Source organism: Gobio gobio, assembly GCF_949357685.1.
Source record: "Gobio gobio genome assembly, chromosome: 16".
In the NCBI taxonomy this organism is placed as follows: domain Eukaryota; kingdom Metazoa; phylum Chordata; class Actinopteri; order Cypriniformes; family Gobionidae; genus Gobio; species Gobio gobio.
Window position 1 is genome coordinate 20575279 of NC_137109.1, and position 25801 is coordinate 20601079.

Here is a 25801-nt window from a genome sequence, read left to right on the forward strand (position 1 = left end):
GACCAGCCCTGGTCTTCCCAACCCTGAGAGAAGGCCTCCACGGAGAGAGAAACCGGCAGACTTCTGGAGTGACTTTCCTAAACTTCAAAGAAGTTCACCTGGGACTCACAAATCCTTAGCGAACTTCCCCGACGATTCGAACTCAGACACTTACACGAGAAGCCGTAGTAATGCAAGTATTCTATTTCACAATCAAACTGCTTGAAAAAGGTTGTCGGAATTATGAATTTATATGAATTTCTTGTGGGCTCTTACGAAAAGACTGAAGCTGTCTCTCTCTCTCTGTCTGTCTCTCTCTCTCTCTCTCTCTCTCTCTCTCTCTCTCTCTCTCTCTCTCTCTCTCTCTCTCGTTAATTATTCTTCCCTTTTTATTATTCGTTAAGTTTCATGTTTCCTTGTTTGTACCATATTGTTTTTCTCCTACATATATATGCATATTTCCCCGTATGAATCGTAGCTTTGTAAACTGTAGTTGTTTTATTAAAACCCAATAATTGCATTACATTGAATCCGTATTGTTTTGCTCACAGATATCAAAGTCAATGAGACGTAAGATTTTAGCTACCCATTTAAGCTTGATTTTCTTGTATTACTCCTTCAGTGATACAAATGGTACAAACATAAGAGATATTATTTGTCCTGATCAAACAGATCAATGTTTCTTAAGGTTTGTAAGATTGATAATTGATGAAGAAATCAATTTGGATAAAGGTTACTTTTAAAAGATTAAAGGTTCCGTTATACGTAAATTTTGTCTGTACAACAAGCAAATAATATTCATAGACTCATGAATATTCATACCATTTGAATTAATTATTCCCCAAAACTCATTGTTGCTACAGTGGTGGAGAATGCGGGCAGTTTCAAACTTTGTTTTTGTGAGCAATATTAATATTCATATTCATGTGTATTTTTGGGTATTAATATTATGCACGCACGTTTTCGTTCGTTTGGTCGAACTGTGAGACAAATCGCTCAAAGCGAACTCACTCACTGACTAGGCACGACGCCGAGCTCAGTTAAAGCATATTAACAGATGCTAAATTGGCAATATTAAATGTCCTGCAGAGATAAAGAAATCTCTGTTCAGTCCGTACATGCGTAATATTGTTTTGTCCCGCTTGACTTGAACGAAGAAATCTTCTTTCAAGCGGAAGATTGAATTAGAGCGAGTTTCCTCTTTTCAATAATAGGCCTAATATAATATTAAATCGTTAAGATAAACGATAACTCCTGGTTTAACATTGGATTAGCTACCCAAATCGGAGACCTAAAACATTTGACTCATAAATGCTGACTGACCGTCAGCCAGTTTGATAAATGTCTATTGGAGTTCTTTTAAATGTGACGTAAGCAGATGTTTATTCCTGTATCCACATTTTCTTGTGCAGCGAATGAATCCTGCCAATTTGTTTGTGCCAATATAGCACGAAAAGATCCGACGTGGTCTAAAAAAGTAATTGTGATTTGTGTTAATCCTGTGTGCGGCCATTATTTGATTTTTGGTCTTCAAGTCACATGAGCAGGTGCAACTCTGCGTGCTAGAAACCAGAGGGCGCGACCTAACAGCTCTCGAATTACACTTCACCAAAACTTTATCCCGAGCGGGCGTAACAGCGCCATCTGGTGAGCGTTCCTCCTAACTAACTCTAGTCTGGGTGGACTCGACTGCGCCATCTCGTGGGCATTTTCGGATAGTTCTACTCTCCGCTATTAATTTTGTTTTAACAAACTTAATTTCCTTCCTAAGAAGAGCATGTGAATTGTTTATTGATTACTTATAGAAAGGTTTTCATTTATGCAATTTTACTAGTATTAGGCAGCAACCAGGTCTCCGTTCTCGCTGATTAAACACACTTATTTGAATTTGAGTTTAAAAGGAAAAATGAATTTCCTCTAACTTAAATTGAAATTAGGTTCTTAAAGATACTGACAGTCCACTTGGAAGGAAGGACGCCACCGTGTGGCCATACCCTGCTAAGTCAGCTTACAGCTCTCTCTCTCTCTTTTCCCACTTCCTTTTCACCTGCAACCATAAATCACTTGATCCGGTAAACAAGCGAGTCTTAATTAATTTTTGATTTCACCTATTTACCCTCTTTGTGTATTTATTGTAGGGCTCACAAGCATCGGTGGTGAATTGAGAATCGTCTCAACGTGGTCTCCATGAGCAAGGTTGTCCAACCGACGTGACCGGCATCGGCTGTGTGTGAATCTCGGTTTCTTTTACCTCTGTCCGCCGTTGTGGCCCGCAGTGGCGACATCAGCAATTTGACACTCCAAAGCCAGTCAACCAGTTCAGCTGACACACACAAGGCAATGTCTGGCACCTGTATCTAAACCATGGCTTAATAGGGAGCCACTCTTGAAAAAGAGGGTTCTAGGGAACGTGCCAACTTTGCTGTGCTGGCTGGCGGTTGACGGGTGGGTGCTGTCAGGTTGTGTTTAAAGTCTAAACTGTTTGAGTGGGCGTAACGCGATACAGAGTAACGAAGGACCGAGGACACGGCAGTTGGGTGTTTGGGAACGCCCGGAAGGCTAACTGTGCCGCTGGTTTTCCACCTGAGCGACCTCAACTCGCCCCGGATAAACTAAATGTGATAAAACCCACATTATAAGCCGAATATTAGATACTCCCCCGAGTATAGTCTAAACGTTTGGCCCACCTTTCCTCTCTAAGCCGCACCCTCTTCCTAGGTTTCCTAACCCGATAGCCACACATGCTGTAGGCCCCAGAAACTCTCACGAAAGGTAGCAGGCTTAGCCCCTTTAGTGTTTCTCTAACACCCAGCGTTCGCGCTTGTTTTCCTTTTTATTGCAGACCAATTCATTTTTGTGTTTGTTTCTTTCCTACCTTCACTTTCCGGACTGTTGTAATCTTGTTTCTCTCAGTTCACCAAGAGACCCCAAGGAAAGCTAAGTAATAGAGTGACAACCAAGCAGCCGGCGTCACCAGGTGACCCACAGGGCTACCGCCTGTCAAAGTCTCTATTTCAGGCCGACCCAAAAATTGGCCCGCCTAATTGCCTAACTGTCTAACTGTTTACATCAGTTAGCCAAAATTCTTGTCGACGGCATGGTCCGTACAAGAGCTCGTTAACCTTAGAAAAAACTTGCATTGGCCTCTTTGTGTGTGTGTGCTGTGTTTCTCTCGCCCACAGTGAACCAGTATGCCCCGTTCATCCAGTCCCGCTGTCCCTTGGGATCGCCTAGCGGTATGGCTGGAAGCGATGACGAGCACTGTTCCGTCGGAGGACACCAGTGATCTGCAACAGCTGAGCCAGGAGGAACTGGACACAGAGCTAGACAAGCTGACGGCACACGACCCGACGCAGAGTTACTCTCACAAAGAACTGGCCAAGATCCTCGGGAGCCTCGCCCACAACCTTGTCGCCCAGGCACGGCTAAGAGAAAAGAGCCACACCGACCTGGAACAGGAAGCGGCAACATTAAAGCTCCAAGCCGAGGAGGCCCGGAGAAACCAGGCCCTCACCCAGCGTCATCTAGACCAGCTACTTCTAGAGACCGAGAAAAAGGGTGAAACGGACACAGAACGAGAGAAAGAAGTAAAAAGACTTCCAAAGGCCCTGAAAGATCTGCGTCTGGACACAGACCGCAGAGAGCAGTCAGAGAAAGACACCAGGGAAGAACTCAACGAACAGCTCCGGCGAGGCGAAGCTCTCCTAGAGAGAGCCAACACTGCATTCAAAGACAGAGATGCTAAAGCCAAAGCCTCCGAATACCACTTGCAGGCTGCCCGAGCCGAGATCAATGAGCTGGTCCAGCAAAGACATGAGCTCAAAGATGAACTTGACCTTGTTCACAGAGAACTGAAACATTCATATAAACTGCAAAGTGACCGGGAAGGGGGAACGCACCACACAAAGTTTCCCCCGACCAGCTGGTCCGCACCTTTTAGCCAAGAACCAAGAGCTAGAAAGGGGGGTGACAACCCACTGCTAAGACTGTCACCCTCTAGCCTCCACGAACCCCCGCCAGCAGCGGAGGAAGGGAAACACTTCCAGGAAGTCAGGGCCAGCAGCCACGTAGCTCATAAAGACCTTGACAAGCTGGCCAGAAATATCCCTACGTTTAGCCCAGACCCTGCAGGAGGAGACGACGTTGACGCCTACTTGCAAGACATAGACTTTCACCTGCAGACTGTCGCTAACGCGAACACTTGGGACAGATTGTTCCTACTCAGAATCACTTCTAACCGGGACGTACGCAGCTTTCTAGACCGTCAACCAGAGACTGTTAAAGCAGACTACTGGCAGCTACGACGAGTTTTAATTCACGAACACTCTGATCCAGAATCAGACCAGGGGCTAATTGCTGCTGTGGACCTCAGGCAAGGTCGACTTGAAACCCCACTGACTTTACAGCCACACGTCTCCATCAGTCATGACAACCTCATGGCAGGACAGACCATCCCGAAGGTCTGCACCCTAGTCAACGAACAGGGAACGGTGATACCAGCATACACCAAAGGGGTCGCTGTTCGGCTCAACATGCGATGTGGCCAAACCTTAAACCACACGCTGGGCTTCTTCCAACCCTCACCTGAATGTGTGGAACTCGGACTCACACTTGAAGCCACACCCCTCACTGAAATGTCATCTTGTGTAGTCTACATCCTCTTCAACAACTGCACAGCAACTGACATCAACATTCCCAAGGCCTACCCGCTGGGATGGCTAGTGAGCCATGACTTTCATGATTTTGAACTTGAACCACCCATCATCGGGCCCATTCCACCTGCACTGATACCAGAAGGGAGTACAGATAACACGCTGTTCACTGCACCCTTCAAATTCATTGCCATCACGTCTGTCATGCCGATGACCAAAGACCAGGTGTGCCGAACAGAGCTGACTGAGGACAGTCACCTCGCAGTATACACAGTCTCCCACCAGCCTGTCGGTGAGACTGATGAACCTGCTACACCTCTCAAGACCAACCTGATCTATGTAGACGACGTTCTCATGAAGAGCACAACGGTGGCCGACCACCTGAAAGAAAGAGACTATGTTTTGAACCAACTATCCGCAGCCGGTGCCAAGATCGCCCTCCACAAAGGACAGTGGTGCCGGGCCAAGGTCAACTACGTGGGCCTGCTAATCGGATCCCAAGGCATTGAACCTCAGTCAAACTGTATTCATGCCATTCAAAAGATCAAGCCTCCTACTAACACCTCTGAGCTGCGCAGTTTTCTAGGGGTATGCAATTACTCCCGACAGTTCATTGAAAACTACTCAGACATGACCAGACCTCTAACAGCCCTGCTGAAGAAAGACTGCCCTTTTGTCTGGTCGGATGCACAAGAACCCCAACAACAACTGACCTGTCAAAGACACTTTGAACCGAATGCGTGCCAGGGCATGCCCATGGCCTACGTCGATGGGTGCTCCTACAACCACGACGGCATCCTCAAGGCAGATGCAGGAGTGCTGTGGGTGAACGATCAGCCGTGCCCACCACAACACTTCAAGTTGGGTCCTCAGTCATCGCAATATGCAGAGATAGCAGCTATTCTCATAGCCCTACAGATTGCATCAGCACACAACATCAGAGAACTGCTCATCTGCTCAGACTCTAACTATGCCAGACTCAGTTTCGTGTGCCACCTTCCAAGCTGGAAACAGAATGGTTTCAAGACCACTAACAACAAGCCAGTCAAACACCAACACCTGTTCCAGGAATGTGACAACATCACAAGAACACATGACCTGACAGTGTACTGGAAGAAGGTAAAAGCACACTCGAAGCTACCAGGTCTCGACAAAGACTTAAATGACCAAACCGACGCCCTCGCCAAGTCGGGCGCACTACACGGCGACATGTGGGTACCCCCAAACCCCACATCCAGCCCCAAAGTTGCAGTGCTAACCCGCAGCAAGCGACCGGCCCCGGCTACAATGCCCGCCTCGCAGCCGCTATCGCTAACTCCGCAGATGTCCAACAACGACATTGCGGATATGCAAGCCTCTGACACTGCGCTATGTATCTCCATGATCATCAGCAATACCCTAACCCTAGGCATAGCCTTTCTCCTGTACAGGAAGTTCAACGAGATGAGAACCCGCTTCAGCCAAACTTACGACAGCTGTGTCTGGAGGTCTCCGATGGAAACCCTGGAGGGAGGGTAACACGCCAGAAGCAGATGGGAACCTCATCGAGCTGGCTCCTCAGCCACAACGAACACCTGCTATCCAGCCGTCCCGATTCACCTGCCATCCGACCATTGTGATGGGGGTTGTCCGATAATGACCATAGGTCATCATCTGACAAAAAGGGGGACTGTAACAGTAATGATTCAATCATTCATGTGGCAGGATAGACCAAAGTCTGAACACCTCACAGCCCTCGTGACTTGTCTAATCAAATCATGCTTAAACAAAGGGCCTGTGTGTTACGCTGATTAGATCCAAACCACATCATGTAGCCGCAAGAGCGTTGAAGGCGTCGGCCTTCCCCTCTATAAAAACTGGAACCGACCATCAGCTCTTTGCATTCTCGCCACCACAAGGAACGGACCTCTTGGCATTTCGCCATGGAAGGGAAGACCAGCCCTGGTCTTCCCAACCCTGAGAGAAGGCCTCCACGGAGAGAGAAACCGGCAGACTTCTGGAGTGACTTTCCTAAACTTCAAAGAAGTTCACCTGGGACTCACAAATCCTTAGCGAACTTCCCCGACGATTCGAACTCAGACACTTACACGAGAAGCCGTAGTAATGCAAGTATTCTATTTCACAATCAAACTGCTTGAAAAAGGTTGTCGGAATTATGAATTTATATGAATTTCTTGTGGGCTCTTACGAAAAGACTGAAGCTGTCTCTCTCTCTCTGTCTGTCTCTCTCTCTCTCTCTCTCTCTCTCTCTCTCTCTCTCTCTCTCTCTCTCTCTCTCTCGTTAATTCTTCTTCCCTTTTTATTATTCGTTAAGTTTCATGTTTCCTTGTTTGTACCATATTGTTTTTCTCCTACATATATATGCATATTTCCCCGTATGAATCGTAGCTTTGTAAACTGTAGTTGTTTTATTAAAACCCAATAATTGCATTACATTGAATCCGTATTGTTTTGCTCACAGATATCAAAGTCAATGAGACGTAAGATTTTAGCTACCCATTTAAGCTTGATTTTCTTGTATTACTCCTTCAGTGATACAAATGGTACAAACATAAGAGATATTATTTGTCCTGATCAAACAGATCAATGTTTCTTAAGGTTTGTAAGATTGATAATTGATGAAGAAATCAATTTGGATAAAGGTTACTTTTAAAAGATTAAAGGTTCCGTTATACGTAAATTTTGTCTGTACAACAAGCAAATAATATTCATAGACTCATGAATATTCATACCATTTGAATTAATTATTCCCCAAAACTCATTGTTGCTACAGAAGAGTACACATCTTTGGGATGTACTACTTCGTCATAACTGCATCTTTAACGGACCGTTCTGTTGTTTATTTAAGTGCATCCTGTCACTGTTTAACCTGGCCTGTCAATCATCTCGTCACAGTTCAATTTAATTTAATTTCCTACCGTTTCAGAGAGAAATGTAGAACACTTAAAAAATTATCTTGATTTTTAACCGTGAAAACCAGTTAACAGAACGTTTGCATGTATGGTGAATAACTGTAATAGATCTAACTGTACATTTAATGTTGCCGAATTTTTTTACACTGTAGCATGTTGATCTGCCAGTCGTGGGTCCTTCATGCAGAGACTCTCCTCGTGTGTTTGCATAATGAGGCTTTTAATGGATAAAGCTACAATGTGTATTTTTTCGCCGCTAGGGGACGCTAACCTTTTTAAAACAATAACAAAGGAGTAGATTGATGACGCAGTGAATGAGTGTGGAATCATGGAACTTGTCGTCATGCCGATGGATCTAATAATGTTTATGAGGAAATTATGTTTATGGATGAGTGAATGCATTCATGTTTTTAACATGACTGAGGTATGAAGCAGGGTGCGATTACTAATAACAGACAGATATAAGCGCCACTCGCGAATCCCGGGGATATAAAGAAATGAGGATTTAATTCTACCGAACTACCCGCAAGTGCTGAATTAGTAGAAGAAGTTTATTTGACCAATTAAAATTGTGAGGAAACGCAATGCTGTTTCACTTGGTCTACACCAGGGGAGTCCAAACTCGGTCCTGGAGGGCCACTGTCCTGCAGAGTTTAGCTCCAGCTTGCCTCAACACACCTGCTGAAAGTTTCTAATATGTCTAGTAAAAGCTTGATTAGCTGGTTTAGCTGTGTTTCATTGGGGTTGGAGATAAACTCTGCAGGACAGCGGCCCTCCAGGGCCGAGTTTGAGGAACCCTGGTCTACACTATCTAAACTTTTATTTTTATTTTTATGTATTCGTGTTTGTAGTTATAATAGAATCCTGCAATGGGTTGTGGGCAATATTAGCCGTTATAGTGTGCATGGATCCGCACTTCGAATTCTAACCGGGAAAAGTAGACCATCCAGGTATCTTTGGAATACTCATTTCAACATGCTACGATTCGGGACACACTAATACTAACTCCAAATACTATTTAGGACGGAAAGTATGCGAATTGGGATGCAGCATGTGGAAAACACTGTTGAACTGAGTCATAATGTGTGCACATGTGAATGTGACTTACTCTGGTCGGATGTTGGTGCAGAAAGAATAACTGAGTAAAGTTTCTTCACTTCGGCCACATTCTCATCAATCTTGTCAATGCTGTTCCTGATGTCTTCAATCTGAAACAAAGAAACAAGGTCACTCAAAATGCACAAACCACAATGACCCACATTCAGGCAAAGCACATCAGAAGTATTTACACAAACATGAAGAAAGTACCTGGCCGAAGAACTCATCCATAAAAGCAGCATTGTCCACGGCGATCTCAACATCCTCGTCATCATGATCGCATGTCTGAAACATACAGCATGAGAATTATTTTGTAGTTATATTTTTTTGTATAAGTAACCTAAATATATTATGCAGAAATGTATTCTATCTAACAGAGAACCCTGATTCAGACCTGCCTAAAACACCTAGAGGTCCAGATATTCCTTCCTCAAACGTCCACGTCACAATGTGAAACATTAGCATAATGCCCGCCCAAATGCATCCTCAAAGAAACACTGTGACACTGTTTTTTTGTGCTCCTGAACCTAGGAAAGTACTACGCCGGCTATATACAGAGACTACTTACTAATGAGAAACGCATTTTCAGAATCCAACTTCGGCTCAAACTGATACGGTAAAACCAAGAATACTATTAACTGTGTGTTTACAACAGCTGTAGAAGTCCTGTAAGCTGAAGCTCGCGATTATGGTAACAGCCGTTACATTTCCATCACACAATGTTTGGCCATTCAAAATGCACTGAATCTGCTGGCCAATCAGAACACTCTGAACCTATTAGAAGAAGGGGCTTTGTAGAAATCAACGAGTTACAGAATGTGAAAAATGTGTTTGTTTTTTTAACATTACAGCATGCTTACTTATTCTGTTACTCATAGGCGGAGCGTGTGTAAGGCTGGGCAAGGCTTAGCCTTCCCCTGGCCACGGACTTGAGACTTTTCTCACTCAAACGCTCCAGTGTGTATCTGTGTTTGCGCTCTTGAGAGCGTCAAAGGTTTCTTTTTACAGCATTGAGCAGTGTAACCCATCACAAACATATCTGTTGGTAATGGCCAATCAGAAGTGTTTAAGTTAGAATCCACCCTCTCTGCACATTGATTATACTGGAACTTTGTGAGAATATGATGAACTAAAATGAGTGACAGCTTATTAGCGATTATGAAGGGAGCGCTCTTTGCACACTTTCCTCAATGTCAAATCACGCATACAGTGGCCTATGCTTGCTTTTCTGTTCAAATTAAAAGTGGTTTGTGAACGTAGAGCTTTTGACATATAAGAGGTCATCATACTATAAGAAAATAAATATCTTCATATACTGTAAAAATATAAAGTTTCAGAACTGAAAACTTCCTTGTTAGTCCAAAAACAGCTTTTATTGTAACAAGTCCAGAGAATGTGCCTGTCTTTGACAGGTGAAAGACCGCCTCTGCAGAATAAAATCAACGGCTACTTCATCATTGCAACTTTGGCCCCGCCCACTGGTGTGTTAGTGAGATGATGAGGAGAGAAGAGCGATACAGGATTACTGGACAAAATAACATTACCTTCCAAAGGATCCTAATGCTAGGAATGTGCTTATTTATTTTCAGTAATCTAAGTTGAGCATTATTTATTTTTATTCAGTATATTTTACTGGGAATTCTTCAGTCACAATTTCGGCACAGACTTTTACGATATGGACTCGACAGTATTGCGACAACATGTAAGTAACTGTGTTAATTCTAATGCCTGATCTGTGACCAGTGATTTCTGATATGATTCATGTACAGTCAGATGTTCTTTGTCTATGTGTCAGTAAATCAAACCAGTGGCTAAACGGTCAACTTCACATTATTTCTCTTAGTAGGATGAAAATAATCTGCTATTTAAACTGTGATTAAATTATATATAGAAAGTGATCAAAGAACGCTCCCTTTACAATCGCTGGAGCTGTCAATCAAACTGAAAAGTTTATCAGTGACTCTCGAGTGACTTTATCCAAAACTCCCGTTATAATCAGCAAATCTCTTCTTTATATTGTGTTTGCACTGTCAGTTATGATGAAAGCATTCGCTAGTTTGCAGAAATCGAGTTACAATGACGAGATCACAGCATTCATGTGCTCAACATGTCTGTGATCGGCTACAATGCTCATCACTGCAACCTTTCACGATCTAAATATAATGCCATAGATCAACACTTTTCACGACTAGTTAACCTTGAGAGATGTAATAGTAAAACGCGCTAAAAGTTTTCGAGGGACTTACAAAATACTATTTTGTATGCAAGATGTCAGACAATCGCAGCAGTGGGTGTTTACACTGAAGTCTCAGAGCAGACACTTCCCTTCAAACAGAGCGTTCAAGTCAGAGGCTAAATGCCTTGTACCTTCTAAATTATGACCATTTTGAATGCAGTGCATGACCCCTTTAATAACAAATAATTATTTGTTTTAATGATGGGATGTGTATGTTGTGCTGTGACACGTAACTTGAAACCATTTCATGGAAATCTATTTAAATGTGTTTTAGCCTTACCCTGGAGTTGGTTCACCCTCCGCCTTTGCTGTTACTCCCAATAATAAAAATAATGAACTTTAAAAATAGAATCATATGACCCCTTTAAAAAACAACAGCACCGATGGAATGAAATGTCCCATATGGACCTTAAAGGGATAGTTCACCCAAAAATGAAAATTGTGTCATCATTTACTCCCCCTCAAGTTGTTCCAAACCTGTATGAGATTATTTGTTCTGCTGAACACAAAAGAAGAAAGAGTGAAGAATGTTTGTAACAAAGCAGAGAGAGCAACTACTGATTACCATAGTATTTTTTTCCTACTATGGTAGTAAATGGTTGCTCTCTCTGCTTTGTTGCAAACATTCTTCTAAATATTTTCTTTTGTATTCAGCAGAACAAAGAAACTCATACAGGTCTGGAACAACTTGAGGGTGAGTAAATGATGACAGAATTTTCATTTTTGGGTGAACTATCCCTTTAAGTCATATTACAAATACACTAGTTTTGAACCCTATTTTTACTTATTACTTAATTAAACGAAATTAAAATTAAACACCATATTGTTGTTTATAGCTGATGATCCTGATTAAAAAAATGCAAGTACACAGTACATAGATCCTAAATAAATCCTTACAAAGTGACAAGACAAGCCAACATGGCTCAAACACTGGATATTTCCAGGTCACACTTATACGCTGCACTGGCACACACACTGCGGCATTAGGTTAGGAGGTCTTACATGGACATTACAAAAAAAAAAAAAAAAAAATACAATTATGCATATTAGTGTTCACAATTACCTGCTATAATCTCACTATCGGCAACCATAATACTAGTAATTGAATAAGTCATAAGTGAATGACATATCAGCCACCGATATAAATGTTCACCTCTTGATCCAAGTCAAGTCATGAGTTTATGGTCAAGTTCTCTGATATTAATCTGCACTTCTTTAAGATTACGGATGTTCGATTTTTCACATCACATGAACATCCGGTGTTACAGGCCTCTGCTGACAAGGCACAATGTAAGCTGCCCAACAGTTGCTTTAACAAACTGGCAAATGTAGACTTTTATTGCATGAAAAGTCTTCCTAAATGGACAACACATCTCTCTATAAAATCCTTTCGAAAGGAAGAAAGGTAAATTATGATTTTGTGCAATGTTAGCAGCAATGTTACAGCGGACTTGCCAGCACTTTATAAGGACAGACAGGTGAGCCTTGTGACGTTTTATGAGGAGCATGTGGAGACAAGAACTGTTTTGCATTTTAATAATAGCTTTACTGTCAAATGACGCAAATAAACACATTAACACCGTCATAGAACAGAGCTTTGTGCATGATAACATATAACTCAAATGTCAGGAGACAAGAGGGTTAAAGTCTGACCTTCTTTATTACACCACACAAGGATTTCTTAACAGTCATCAAACTTGCAGCTCTGTCACTTCACCACAGAGAAGCCAAACACACACATACACTAAACACTCAACACACACACACACACACATATCTTTGGATCTCTGTGAAACTCTATATGAAGCTCAAAAACTTTAACTCATTCAGCATTTCTAAGGGATCAAATGACATGCATTCAACTACCAAAATAACAGTACAGTTAATTTGCTTCTGTAAAATTATGTAATTAATACGATATATTTTGCTGAACTTTGTCTTTTGATGTAATTGTTTTAAGGCATACACTACTAGTCAAATGTTTTCTATTTCAAATGTTTTACTGTATTTTTGATCAAATAAATGCAGCATTGGTGAGCAGAAGAGACTTCTTTCAGAAACACTTTTTTTCAAAATCTTACCGAACTCACACTTTTGAATTTTAAAGTCGGTGGATAATACCACAGTATTATTGCAGTAAAAGCTAGATTTTTACATTTTCTGAAGAAAAACAAATGGATATATTGGTATCAACTCTGTTTTCAGACGATACTAGATAAGTTTTAATTTGTCTGTAACATTCGATATTGAATATTCAATTGTTCATGCTCATTTTTCTTATTTTTACATTCAAAAACCTTTGACATCATTTATCACTTAAAGTTACTCAGTAAAAGCACAAATAATTGAAAAACACTGAAAAATATAATAAAATAAAAAAAAAGTCAGGGTACAGGTGAGGTGATGCTCAGTAAGCATGATGAAGTAGAATTAAATAAACAGTATTTATTTAACCTCCAAAATAAAAATTTAAAAAATCAGGAGAAGATTAAACTCAAGGCTAAAATACACAGTAAAAAGCTGAACAGAAACAGGTGTGTGGAACTAATGAACAACCAAGGAAACTAACTAGGGAACATAGGCAGGCAAAACTGGGACAGAACACAGTGAAAACGAAACCAAAACTGAACATACAATAATGTTGTGTTTATAATGCTATAATGTTATACTGAATACTATAATGTTGTGTTGCGCAAATTCACATCGATCAAAAAAAAAAATATATATAATAAAAATAATAATACACAATAAATGACTGATTTTAGTTTTTATTGTTTGAATCTTAATTTTAATATTGGCCATAACATTGTTAGGGAAAGTTACTTTTAAAACTAAATGCATTACAATATTGCGTTACTCCCTAATTGTGTACTTAGTTACTGTTTATGGAAAGTATTGCATTGCTTTTTCTCAGCTGGGCTGGCCTTGCTTTTTTGTTTTATTTACTAACATTTATATTCTAGCAAATGTAAAGGTAAAAAAATATATTTTGGCAAACATTACTTAAAAAAGTATTTTGTTGTAAATTTAAAAGTAATGCATTACTTTACTAGTTACTTTAGAAAAAAGAATCAGAATCGGATCACATAACTCGTGTTATTTGTAATGCGTTACCGGCCATAACATAAAATTAATTATCAGTTGGTCAGTATCAACCAGAATTGGGTTATTCATCCTGATAACACGAATGTTGCAGAATGATTTACAAAGTTTAATACTTAGGTTTAGATGATTGTTAGATGAGTGATCCTTAACCATAAGAGCATTTATTTTTGGCAAATGCCACTGATACCCATATTAATGATGGTATGGTGGAAAATATGTTTACCATAGTACATTTTCATAAGAGACCATCAGCCAAGGGCTAACACATAGGCAGTAATATGAAAACAAGCACTTACTGAGGTTGTACTAGAGAATTTCATAGACAAACTATTCCTGTGACAAAATGTAATATAACCTATCCTGCTGACAAAGACTCCTGCTCTTTTTTCAAGTTTACTTGTAATATAAACAATGTGTTGCCAACCCAACGGGTTTTTGTGAAGGTCAAAGACACACACACAAATGCAGTGTGCTGGAAAAGCTGTGAACTGAGGTTGAGAGATAAGACTAAAAGAGACTTCCTGCTGAGGGAACATGAGAGAGAGAAAACGTCTTACTAGGTTAAGGTATAGTGAGTTAACAGTCTACCCTGAGAGTCGGGCTGTAACGATTTGACCAAAAATAAAAACCTCGATTAATTGAACATTTTACCTCGATTACGATTAATGAACGATTATTTTTCTCTTTTTTTTTTCTCTTAATTTTTTGCCCTCATAAGGTTTTTGAGTAAGTTCACTGATAAGGTTTGTACTGTAAATATTTTCTACCATTAAAGGTGGATTTTTTTTTTCTAATGAAAGTGCATTTCTTTGTGATTTTAAAGTACTTGAAGGAAACGGTTCACTTTCGGCAGTTATTGTCTATGGGGCAGATTTCTGCTTGTTGTACATCAGATAAAGATAAATTAACACAGTAGGCCTACATTACATTTATTTGAATGCATTAATGAGAGAGTGATTGTGTGTGTGAATTAGCCTACTCATACCGTCTCTATTCATTATGAAGCTGTGGTTTGTACTTACTTCATTAAGGTATTAAAAGAGATTACTTTAGTCACAGGACAGCGTTGCCGTTGACACTGCGTTACTCTCTGCACGCGATCTTCACGTGATGTGCGATCTTCTGTCTGAGTGCTCGTTTGTCACAATATATATTAGGCATTAGTTCAACATAATACACATCTGATGGTCGAAAAATGGCAGGGCTTAAACCACATACAAATGAGTCGACAAGCTTTGTGAGGACGCAGGTGAGAGGTCTGCCTTCAGGGAGCGCGCGTTGTCAGAGACGCGACATGGCTCGGCTCTCTGTGTCACAGAAAAAAGCTGAGCCCTGAACGGATACATTGTCCGTTGTTGTTTTTGAATAGTGCACAATCGCTTTAAATGGTGAAACTGGCAAGCCTTTAAACGCATTTACTTGACAAACTTTATGAGCACGAAAGTGAAAGCGATCTGGCTCCGGGGCTTGCGCGCGCCGTCTGTGTGTGTGTGCGTGCATGTCAGCGCGTAGGCTATAAGAACAGCAATTAACTGACCTGTATAAACTGTGTAAAACATGCAGTTACTATAGTGATTCTGGGCATCTATATACACAGATAACTGCTCCTGCATCTCTCTGTATGCCTGCAAACTGCACTTGATGTGACTGACGGGGCGGAGTCACGTGAAAACCGAAATAACGGACATGGGAAAAATACGTCGGTTAGAGGTTCTGAATGTCGGTTTCGGTTATTTTTCGATTAATCGTACAGCCCTACCTGAGAGTTTTTTTCACTCATCATACTGCTAACACTTACAGTAGAAGGCCAATTGGAATTGCCGGAAGGACACAAAAAACAAATTAAATCACCCTCACACAGTGTTCCCGCTCAGCTGTTTAATGTCCCACAGTTCCCTTAGTGCTCCAAGAAGAACAACAGTGTCTGTGTACACTTAGCCTTTAATACTCTTACATGCACACAAAGAAGAGGAAAACAGTTCAGCCACACCAAGTTAAACATTACAGAGAGACACAGATAGAAAAACCCATTTATTTAGAGGTTAGAGCGATAGAGGTTTTTTTCTCAACAGGATTTCCTTTAGCACAGAGGGTCAACACAGACGAGTCCCAAGCAGCTGTTAGTAGTGTTTTTTGCTAAGACAAGCTTCATTACTACTGCTGCTCAGACCTAGGGTTAAAGATTTGAGCAAACCTCTTAAAGGGATAGTTCACCTGAAAATGAATATTCTGTTACTCACCCTCATGTCGTTCCAAACCAGTAAGACTTTCGTTCATCTTCAGAACACGAAAGAAGATCTTTTTTGATGAAATCTGAGAGCTTTCTGTCCCTCCATTGACAGCCACACAACTTCAACAACTTTTGACGCTTCAAAAAGTTCATAAAGCGATCATAAAACAAATCCATATGAATTGAGCAGTTTAGTAAAACATTTCTTAAAAGACTTGATCGCTTTATATGATAAACAGATTTAATTTAGGCTTTTATTCACATATAAACATTGATCAGCGAACATAAACAGAAGCTCAAACGTGCTGCGTAACACAAGAATGAATCTCATTGGTTCTTGAGAAGCTCAAACGTGCTGAGTAACACGAGAATGAATCTCATCGGTTCTTGAGAAGCTCAAACGTGCTGCGTAACACGAGAATTAATCTCATCGGTTCTTGAGAAGCTCAAACATGCTGCGTAACACGAGAATTAATCTCATTGGTTCTTGAGAAGCTCAAACATGCTGCGTAACACAAGAATGAATCTCATTGGTTCTTGAGAAGCTCAAACGTGCTGCGTAACACGAGAATTAATCTCATTGGTTCTTGAGAAGCTCAAACGTGCTGCGTAACACGAGAATGAATCTCATTGGTTCTTGAGAAGCTCAAACGTGCTGCGTAACACGAGAATGAATCTCATTGGTTCTTGAGAAGCTCAAACGTGCTGCGTAACACGAGAATGAATCTCATTGGTTCTTGAGAAGCTCAAACGTGCTGTGTAACACGAGAATGAATCTCATCGGTTCTTGAGAAGCTCAAACGTGCTGAGTAACACGAGAATGAATCTCATCGGTTCTTGAGAAGCTCAAACATGCTGCGTAACACGAGAATTAATCTCATCGGTTCTTGAGAAGCTCAAACATGCTGCGTAACACAAGAATGAATCTCATTGGTTCTTGAGAAGCTCAAACGTGCTGCGTAACACGAGAATTAATCTCATTGGTTCTTGAGAAGCTCAAACGTGCTGCGTAACACGAGAATGAATCTCATCGGTTCTTGAGAAGCTCAAACGTGCTTTGTAACACGAGAATTAATCTCATTGGTTCTTGAGAAGCTCAAACGTGCTGCGTAACATGAGAATGAATCTCATTGGTTCTTGAGAAGCTCAAACATGCTGCGTAACACAAGAATGAATCTCATTGGTTCTTGAGAAGCTCAAACGTGCTGCGTAACACGAGAATTAATCTCATTGGTTCTTGAGAAGCTCAAACGTGCTGCGTAACACGAGAATGAATCTCATCGGTTCTTGAGAAGCTCAAACGTGCTTTGTAACACGAGAATTAATCTCATTGGTTCTTGAGAAGCTCAAACGTGCTGCGTAACATGAGAATGAATCTCATTGGTTCTTGAGAAGCTCAAACATGCTGCGTAACACGAGAATGAATCTCATCGGTTCTTGAGAAGCTCAAACGTGCTGCGTAATACGAGAATGTTTATATGTGAATACAAGCCTAAATTAAATCTGTTCATCACATAAACCGATTCAGAAAATTTTGGTCTAAACTGCTCAATTCATTTGGATTATTTTTAAGATCTCTTAATGAACTTTTTAAAGCGTCCAAGTGGTAGTTGCAAAGCTGTCAATGGAGGGACAGAAATCTCTCATATTTCATTAAAAAAGATCTTTATTTGTGTTCTGAAGATGAACAAAAGTCTTGTTGGATTGGAGCAACATGAGGGAGAGTAATAAAATAATTAAAATTTTTGGGTGAACTATCCCTTTCAGGTCTCCGTCTAATATTATTGCTATTTAGTGACATTTGCATATGTATTACATGCAGACTGTATATGGTTTATAATATACAAAGCCTATTATTTGTTAAGTGAAAATAAAATTAATTTGAATTTTTATTTTTATATTAGCTAATTTTGGAAGATTTTTTTATTTTTTTTTATTTAGTAATTATAACACTGATCAGAATATTATAGTGACTTAAGAATGCACACTTTTCACTTGGACTAGTACATAACCCTGCCAGAACCCCCTAGCAACCCCATAGCAAACACCCAAAAGGCAAGGCAAGGCAAGTTTATTTGTATTGCACATTTCATACACAGTGGCAATTCAAAGTGCATTACAAAGAAATGGAATTAAAATATTCTTAAGTGAATAAAATAAAAAATATATATAGTATAACCCATATCTGGAGTGGAAGAAAATGAAGAGTCAGGTTTACTTGAAAAATATTTGTCAGGTAACTGTGCATTTAAACATTACCCTTACAGACAAATCTTCCTGGACTGGACCACCAGGGCTATCTCTACCTTCTATATGGGATCATCAATTAATCAATCCTACCACCACAGGAAATCATACAAAGACAACTTACTGAGTGATGGAGGATGACTTCTCAGTCTCGTGTTTCTTGGGTGTATCCCAGTAAAAGGATATACAAAACACCCAAGATACAGCATAGCAACACGCAAAAACACTCTAGCTACAGTATAGCAACACCCTGACAACCACCCATCTCAGGGTTTTGTCAGAGAGTTTTGCACAAGAAAACACCAGAAAAAGAAGAAAATTTGTATAATTATTTATTTATTATTATATTATTTTATCTTACAAAGAAAAGAAACCAGTAACAGGCAAGTACAAAAAACTGAGCAAGTGAGATTGTCTGCATGCAAAACAGCACGGAAACAAATCTATGAGTAATGTAAATAGGGTTCGGCCATAAGCACACACGCACACAAGTTCCTCTTGCCAGCCAGGCTGCTTCAGGTAACAAAAGAAATATTTGACTGGGGCAGAGTCATCACAGAAACAAATCCTCACCTCTGACCCTGCCCATAGGATCTGACATCCCAACAAACTCAGTCCTCAATAACCCCCGCCAACAGTACTCTAATATACTATATTCATTTATCACAGAATTGTATTGCATACTTCAATTTACCTGAAAAAATACCATGATACTGCCATGATATTGTAGTGTCATGGAACATTAACAAAAACATGATGCGTGTCCATTAAAACATGGCAGTACCATGGCAACCCTCTACGGACACCATGGCAATTTAATCGGCATTGGCAAGTACATTTTTTTGTTTACTCCCCAGACTGATATACTATTTTATTTATATTAGAGCTGTCAAATCGATTAACCGTATCCAAAATAAAAGTTTGTGTTTACATAATATGTGTGTGTACTGTGCATAAGTACTATGTGTATATAAATGCGCACACATGCATGTTTATATTTAAGAAATGTTTTTAAAATATATAATATATATATATATATATTGATATTTGATAATCAGTCTATTCAAATATACATAATAATTATTCACAGTATTGTTGGTCATTCAGTGTTTCTAATGGTCTAGTGACTATATACAACGCACTAAGGATTGATGAGCTGCCGGGTTCATGAATATTAATCACATTGTCTGCATTCGCTCAAACTGATTTGCTGAAATCAAAAGAGTGAAGGTAATAGATGAGCACCAGCCAATGAGATTGCCGTTTGCGCATTAGTCCCGCCCACTACTGGATAAAACCGCATATCTTCTGCTTGTTCTTAAAGTCCCAATGAACCGGAAGTTGCAACTGGTTTTATTTCAGTGCTGTGACGTATTTCCAAGTGAAACAGAATATTTAATAGGTGGGCAGGGTTTTACTTCAGCACACCTCCTCTCCATCCCTCACTCATAGCAGACTAACGGTTGGAGGGGAGTGGTTAAGGATATTCAAACTCAAGCTCTCAAACTGCCGTCTTAATCCTAAAGGGAACGCCATTCCAGACCGGAAGTTACTTTTTAGATTTTGATTAAAGATTACCACGGCAAACAACTTTTTGTGTATTAACACGGATTAATTGTTCGCCCTAAGACCTGTAATTAGGGGTGCTCCGATCGATCGGCAACCGATCTCGATCGATCGATAATCGCTTTGGGATGATTGATCGGCGGTCTCCAAAAAGGCCGATCTCATGAACCGATCGCATGCTGACGACACATAAAACCGGCATCTGCCGTGAGAGCTAGGGCATTCTCCCGTCTCATTCTCTTTCCAGCGCGGGTAAAATAATTATAATGCTGAAGGTGAGGTACAATTCATATTTCTATATTAAATAACTTACGCAGTCATTTGAAAACGTTCTGTGGGACGTAAGTTCACAAACAGCGCGCGTGAATCACCGCGTGCGCGCGCTCTCTCTCTCCCTTTCAAAATGCTCAAATGGCTTCACATCAGCGCATCGCACTAAAATCGAGCTGCTCAGTTGACACAGGATTTGCCACTTTGCACAATCGAGGCAGTGTCGCATCGTCATTAAAGTTTATCATTTGCATTTATTTTTAAGTCTTGCCAGTGTTCACTCACTCGCGCGCACGGTCTGGAGAGACACACACACACACACAGGCCATCTCACAAAAAGCTTGCGAGTACAAATTGCGCTGAAATGGTCAGATACACACAAATGTATGTACTAAATGACCGTCTTGACGAGGGTGCACGTAAACCCCGTCGTGACTCGCGAGTGAACGTTTGTGCAACTGCATGTAACCTATCCGTGTTCGCTCTTAAAGTGACTGCTGTCGAATAAACTGCTGCTGTCTCTGAGTTTCTCTTTGTCTTGTGTTGTTTGATGAACCTTTATGACACTCACTGCTCTTGAATGACTAACTTTTGCAACCTTAAGTGTAAGGATTAATGTAATTTAATTTATTCAGGGAAGACCAATATTAATTTACATTTGATTTCTTATTAAATGTCTTTAGTATTTCTTACCTCAATACTAATGTTAGACCTACCTGAAAATTTTTTTTTTTTTTTTTAAATGCACTGCATGATCAAATATTTAGGTGAGATAATTATATACATTTATTATATACATTTATTTGGGAAAGATGGCCTACAGTAGCCTTAAGTTATCTCATTTTTTAAAATAAACACTTGGTGGTTCTTCAAGATCTTGACTCCGTTAATTTAGAGTTTAGTTTCATTTGGTGCAAACTCTGCAAGATTATAGATAAAAGATTGCCATTCCCCTGCCATTCTGTGATCGATTTTCGACATTCGGCAATCGGCAGATCATGATCATGAAAATGCTGATCGGAGCATCTCTACCTGTAATGTGTGCTAACAAAGTAAATAAGATCGATTTTGATTTCATGAGGACTTTAAAAGCTGAATAATTCCAAATGAGCTCCGTTGTTTTGACAGGAAAATACAACCAAGAATATAATTTGAATGTTTGCTGTGATTGTACTTGTAAATGGTTTAATATACACAGGCAAATAATTGACATTTAGGAATGAGATTGCGTTAGTGTTAGAATCAATATCGCAATCTTTTAATGATTAATCGTGCAGCTCTAGCATATCTAAAAAAAAGTATAGTATGCAGGACATGGGCGTCGGAAGCAAAAAAAATGTGGGTGGGTCCTCTCTCAGAACAATTTTACTGGAGTAGATGCCATTTACATTAAGTACAAATATAACGTCTTGTTTGCTAAACGTCTGGTTGGACAAGGCAAATCACTGTATTATTAAGAGCGGAAATAGTGTAGGGGTAAGACGCATGGCATAAAGTTGACGCAAATCGACCCAAGGTTCGAATCCGCCTTTTGCCGAACTCACTCTACTCCCTTTTCCCATCACATATCAGATCGGAAAGGCATTTATTTTCAATAAAAATTAAGAAAATATTAGAAAAGTGGAAATAAAGCATCTAACATGTATTTAATAATAAGTGTTTATCGGTTAGGGGTAGGTAAACGGACATGTGCCGAATTAGAGACCGTTAAAGTGAGTGGGTCCAATATCATTGATCGTAAAGGTTCCGACGCCCATGATGCAGGACAAAAAAAACATGTTAGTAGTACCATCATAAAAACTGTCAAAAAACAGGAGCACTTTGATACATGCAAAAATAAAACATGGTAGTATTGGGGTTTATATTATTTAAAAACATGGTACATATCAAAAATGTTATATTGTAACAATAGTTGTATCGGATTATATGATTAGATTTATGAGGAGAATGTAAGGTAATGAATGTATATAAATTACATCCTTTATATTAATATAACTTTTGTTGTATATCTGTATATTAGTAGGATTAGGGTAATGTCTATAAATTTAAAGGAAGGCAGTTGTAGCTTGGAATTGTATAGCCTCAGAAGTCACACCCACGGACTGTTGGCTGAACATCTGATGCATATGGCACATCAATTTGGAAAGTCAACAGTTTTGAAGTCGTTATCTGATTGGTTGAATTCTACAGGATTTCCAGGAGACGTGCATGTTGCGTACTTTAAAGGTCCACCTGGAAACAAAGCTGCCGTGACGACAAACCCCCTCATGGAAGAAGAAAGCCGTCGTGTTTGCAACTCTCCCAATGAGCGCTTATCAGGATCTACTAAACGCTCGATTTTCAAAAGTACGTAAAGTGTTTAAAGTTCGAGATTAGGAATTGTATGGCACTGATAAAGGGTCAAGACGGTTTGTGCTAGACACTTCTTTACACTCTTGTACTTTTTTTGGTGGCTTCAGTTCAATAGAATAAAATGTATGTGAAGTGAGCTTTTGCCTACATTTTTGTGTGCAGATATTTTCTCTTCTTTCATTGAGGGTTCAACAATAAGGCCTGCCCGATAGTCCGATAGCCCAGGGCCAGGGTGAAAGATGCTCGGGACAGTTGATGCCCTTTTGTCACGAAAGGTTTATCATTTGCATGTGTTTTTAAGTCTTGTCGATTTAAACATTCAAGCTATTTTTAAATATTCAGATTCAAGCGCAAGAAGACGTGAAAGAGAACTCAATTCTGTACTCCCGAGCTGTTTTCTGTGTACTGAATCGAGTTCTCTTTCACGTCTTCTTGCACTTCAATGGAAAAATACACACAAAAAAGTATGTCCAAATGTCACGAGTATTCATTCACATACACACTGTCAGTTGTCTTAACTGATGTAAAGAGACAAGAAAAAAACGCATGTGTCAGAGCTGTTGCTTTTCAATGGCTCTGGCTCTGGTGTAATAGTATATTGGATCTGTGCATTCAGTCTTAAAGTGACAGCAGCCTATTATTCCTTTAATTTGTATCTTTGTTCTGTTGTATTTATTTGAGCTGTTGATTGTAATCTGTTTATTTGTTTATTTTATCTCGCTTCAATAATGTTTGAACTTTATATTAGTTAAGCTAGTATTTACTGTGGTATGGAAATTGGAATCAATTGTGAAATGTGAAATTTCACATATCTAAAATTGTAGCGGCTTATTTATTAGAATACAATGTTACATGGGTCAAAACATCAGCTTTTATTTATTTATTTTTTATGTATGTATTTATATTTTTTGGGTGGGGCCAAAAATTTGAACCACTGGCCCTTAGCATTGAGCCCTGTCATTGCATCTGGATCGGCACATCTGGATATTTTGTATGTTTTGGTGATTGGGCTATGCTGTTAATCGCATTGTTTATAAATATATATATATACATAAAACATGGTAGTATTGGGTATGTCTGAAAAAAAATTATTACTTAAACACATGTAAACCTATGTTAGCATCAAGGTAAATGTCCAAAAAGCAAAGAATTTGTCAGAACAAAACTATGGTAGTACCATGGTGCACGAGTAATCAGGGTACACATCCAAAAAACATGGTAAAAATGTTACTTTTTGGTAAGTATGCTACAGATTGGAAGGCAAGCTCGGTCTATTTTTATTTTTCAATAAGTATGTGAAGATCAGCATCATCTCCCTCACCCCATCCCCCATCTTTCCAGAGGCCTGTGACCCCCTCCATGAGTCAGGTGACCACATCAGCTGTCCAACATCGTCTGCCCTCCTCTATCCATTCCTTACTATATCTAATATGACTTATGCTTCCTTTGGTGAGGACTTGTTGGATAATTCATCCACACACTCTATTAAACGTCTGTATCATTCCTCTTTGGTGTAACAGTTACAATCTTAAGTACAAAAGTTACAAATGTTCCTTATTCATACTGTGTCTCCTCTACTGAATGTGACATGGAGGTTTTAGACAAACTCCATTATGTAATGTAATTCCCATACACTTGCGGTATGAATTCGAGTTCGTTCATGTCGCGTTTACTTCACGAGAAATATTTAAGCACACGCTTACCGCCTTTAGTTGTTCCAGTCGGTCCTTCATCTTTCAATATTTTGGTTAACACTATCTAAAAAAAAATAAAAATAAAAAAATAATAAATAGGACAAAGTCAAATCAGACAGAAAAGTGTGTTGTAGCAGTGGCTACTGAGCGGGTCGTCAGAAGTCTGGATGTTTCCTCCTGAACTCCGACTATTCCTTCTCCGGTGAGTCTTGTTATTCCACCAAAGGTCCATGCAATATGGCTGCTCTTCTCCAAACCAGTAGTTTTTTTCCTCTAAATCTATCCGCTCAGAGGATTAAAACAACAGTTGTGTTCGGTCTGCTTAATCTGTCTTCCTCCCTCTCCCTCTCTTTTCTCGTTATAATCGGTCTGAAAGAGCTGTTGTCTCACGCATGCTCTCTGTGTCTCACCTATACCCGCTGCTCGGCTACTGGCCGCGGTCACGCCCTGCGCGCGCCCGCGGACACCTGTGTGCGTGCAACTCAGGACACATTTGTTCCTCGAAACTAACCAGTGCTATTTATAAGTTCTACTAGTAAGTATTCCCATTTGTTGATAAGAATTCAACTGATGCTCAAGTATGTCAAGTAATTGAAGATCAACGTATGTGGTCTAGTCAAGATTTACTAGAGTAGCCTAGACTATGAAAGGGATAGTTCACCCAAAAATAAAAATCACCCCATGATTCACCCTCAAGCCATCCTAGGTGTACATGACATTCTTCTTTCAGGCGAAAACAATCGGAAATATATTTAAAAAATGTCCTGGCAAATCCTATAGCTTTATGGCAGTGAACGTGGCTCACGAGTTTGAAGCTCTAAAAGGGCATCCATCATTATTTTATACATGAAAATATATACCTTCCTTTTAACATTTAGGATGGGGGGCCTCACACCAAGATGATCATATTTGGTGGTCAATGACATCTAAAAGATTGAAAACCCCTGTTCTAATATATACTGTAAGGATACTTTTCATGTCAAGACCTTTTCCCGTTACTGTGCATGGGATGGAGTCAAAGATCATTGGGTATAGCTCAATCCACCACACATTCAGCACGAGAGCTGACATTCATTAACCCTCTCTCCTCTGTCAACAACACTAAGCGGATGAGGAAGCGCAATCACACATGAGCACAGCACGGGCGTCTGATCATCTCGTCAAAAGTGGATCAAACCGTTTATACCGAAACGCGACGGAATGTGTGTATGAATGACGCTGTTGAACGTTGTGTTTCACTAAACCCTTCCTTGTGATAGTTTGTGAACCTACAAAGTCCCCAAAGACTGACACGAGGAGCATAAGTTAGTATTTTCTGCTCTCTGGTGGCTAAATCGTAGTATTACGTATTACGGAGGAATTGTTAAGTAATCACTCTGGAAATGTACCACGGTGAACGTACCACATGCAGCTAGTGCCCATTTTTGTTATTTTTTCGCAAAGACTTGAAATGTTATTTG

General features: G+C 40.0%; 1 protein-coding gene across 10 annotated transcripts in view; it reads right to left on the reverse strand.

Annotated features, from left to right (window-relative positions):
• The window catches only part of stx3b (syntaxin 3b), a 48269-nt gene extending 23463 nt beyond the window's left edge, over positions 1 to 24806 (reverse strand). For 9 of the 10 annotated variants that reach the window (XR_013818237.1, XR_013818238.1, XR_013818239.1 and 6 more), the window contains exons 1-3: positions 24351 to 24800; positions 8852 to 8926; positions 8652 to 8751 (exon numbers count right to left, since the gene is read on the reverse strand). Coding sequence is in view for 5 of the 10 variants with exons in the window: in XM_079839844.1 (XP_079695970.1) it covers positions 8652 to 8751; positions 8852 to 8926; positions 24351 to 24380 (205 nt within the window). In the remaining 5 variants the exon portion in view is untranslated. Of the gene's footprint in view, positions 1 to 8651; positions 8752 to 8851; positions 8927 to 24350 lie in introns of all 10 variants that reach the window. The other variant, XM_079839843.1, reaches the window with a different exon arrangement.
• Positions 24807 to 25801: the final 995 nt, after the last annotated feature.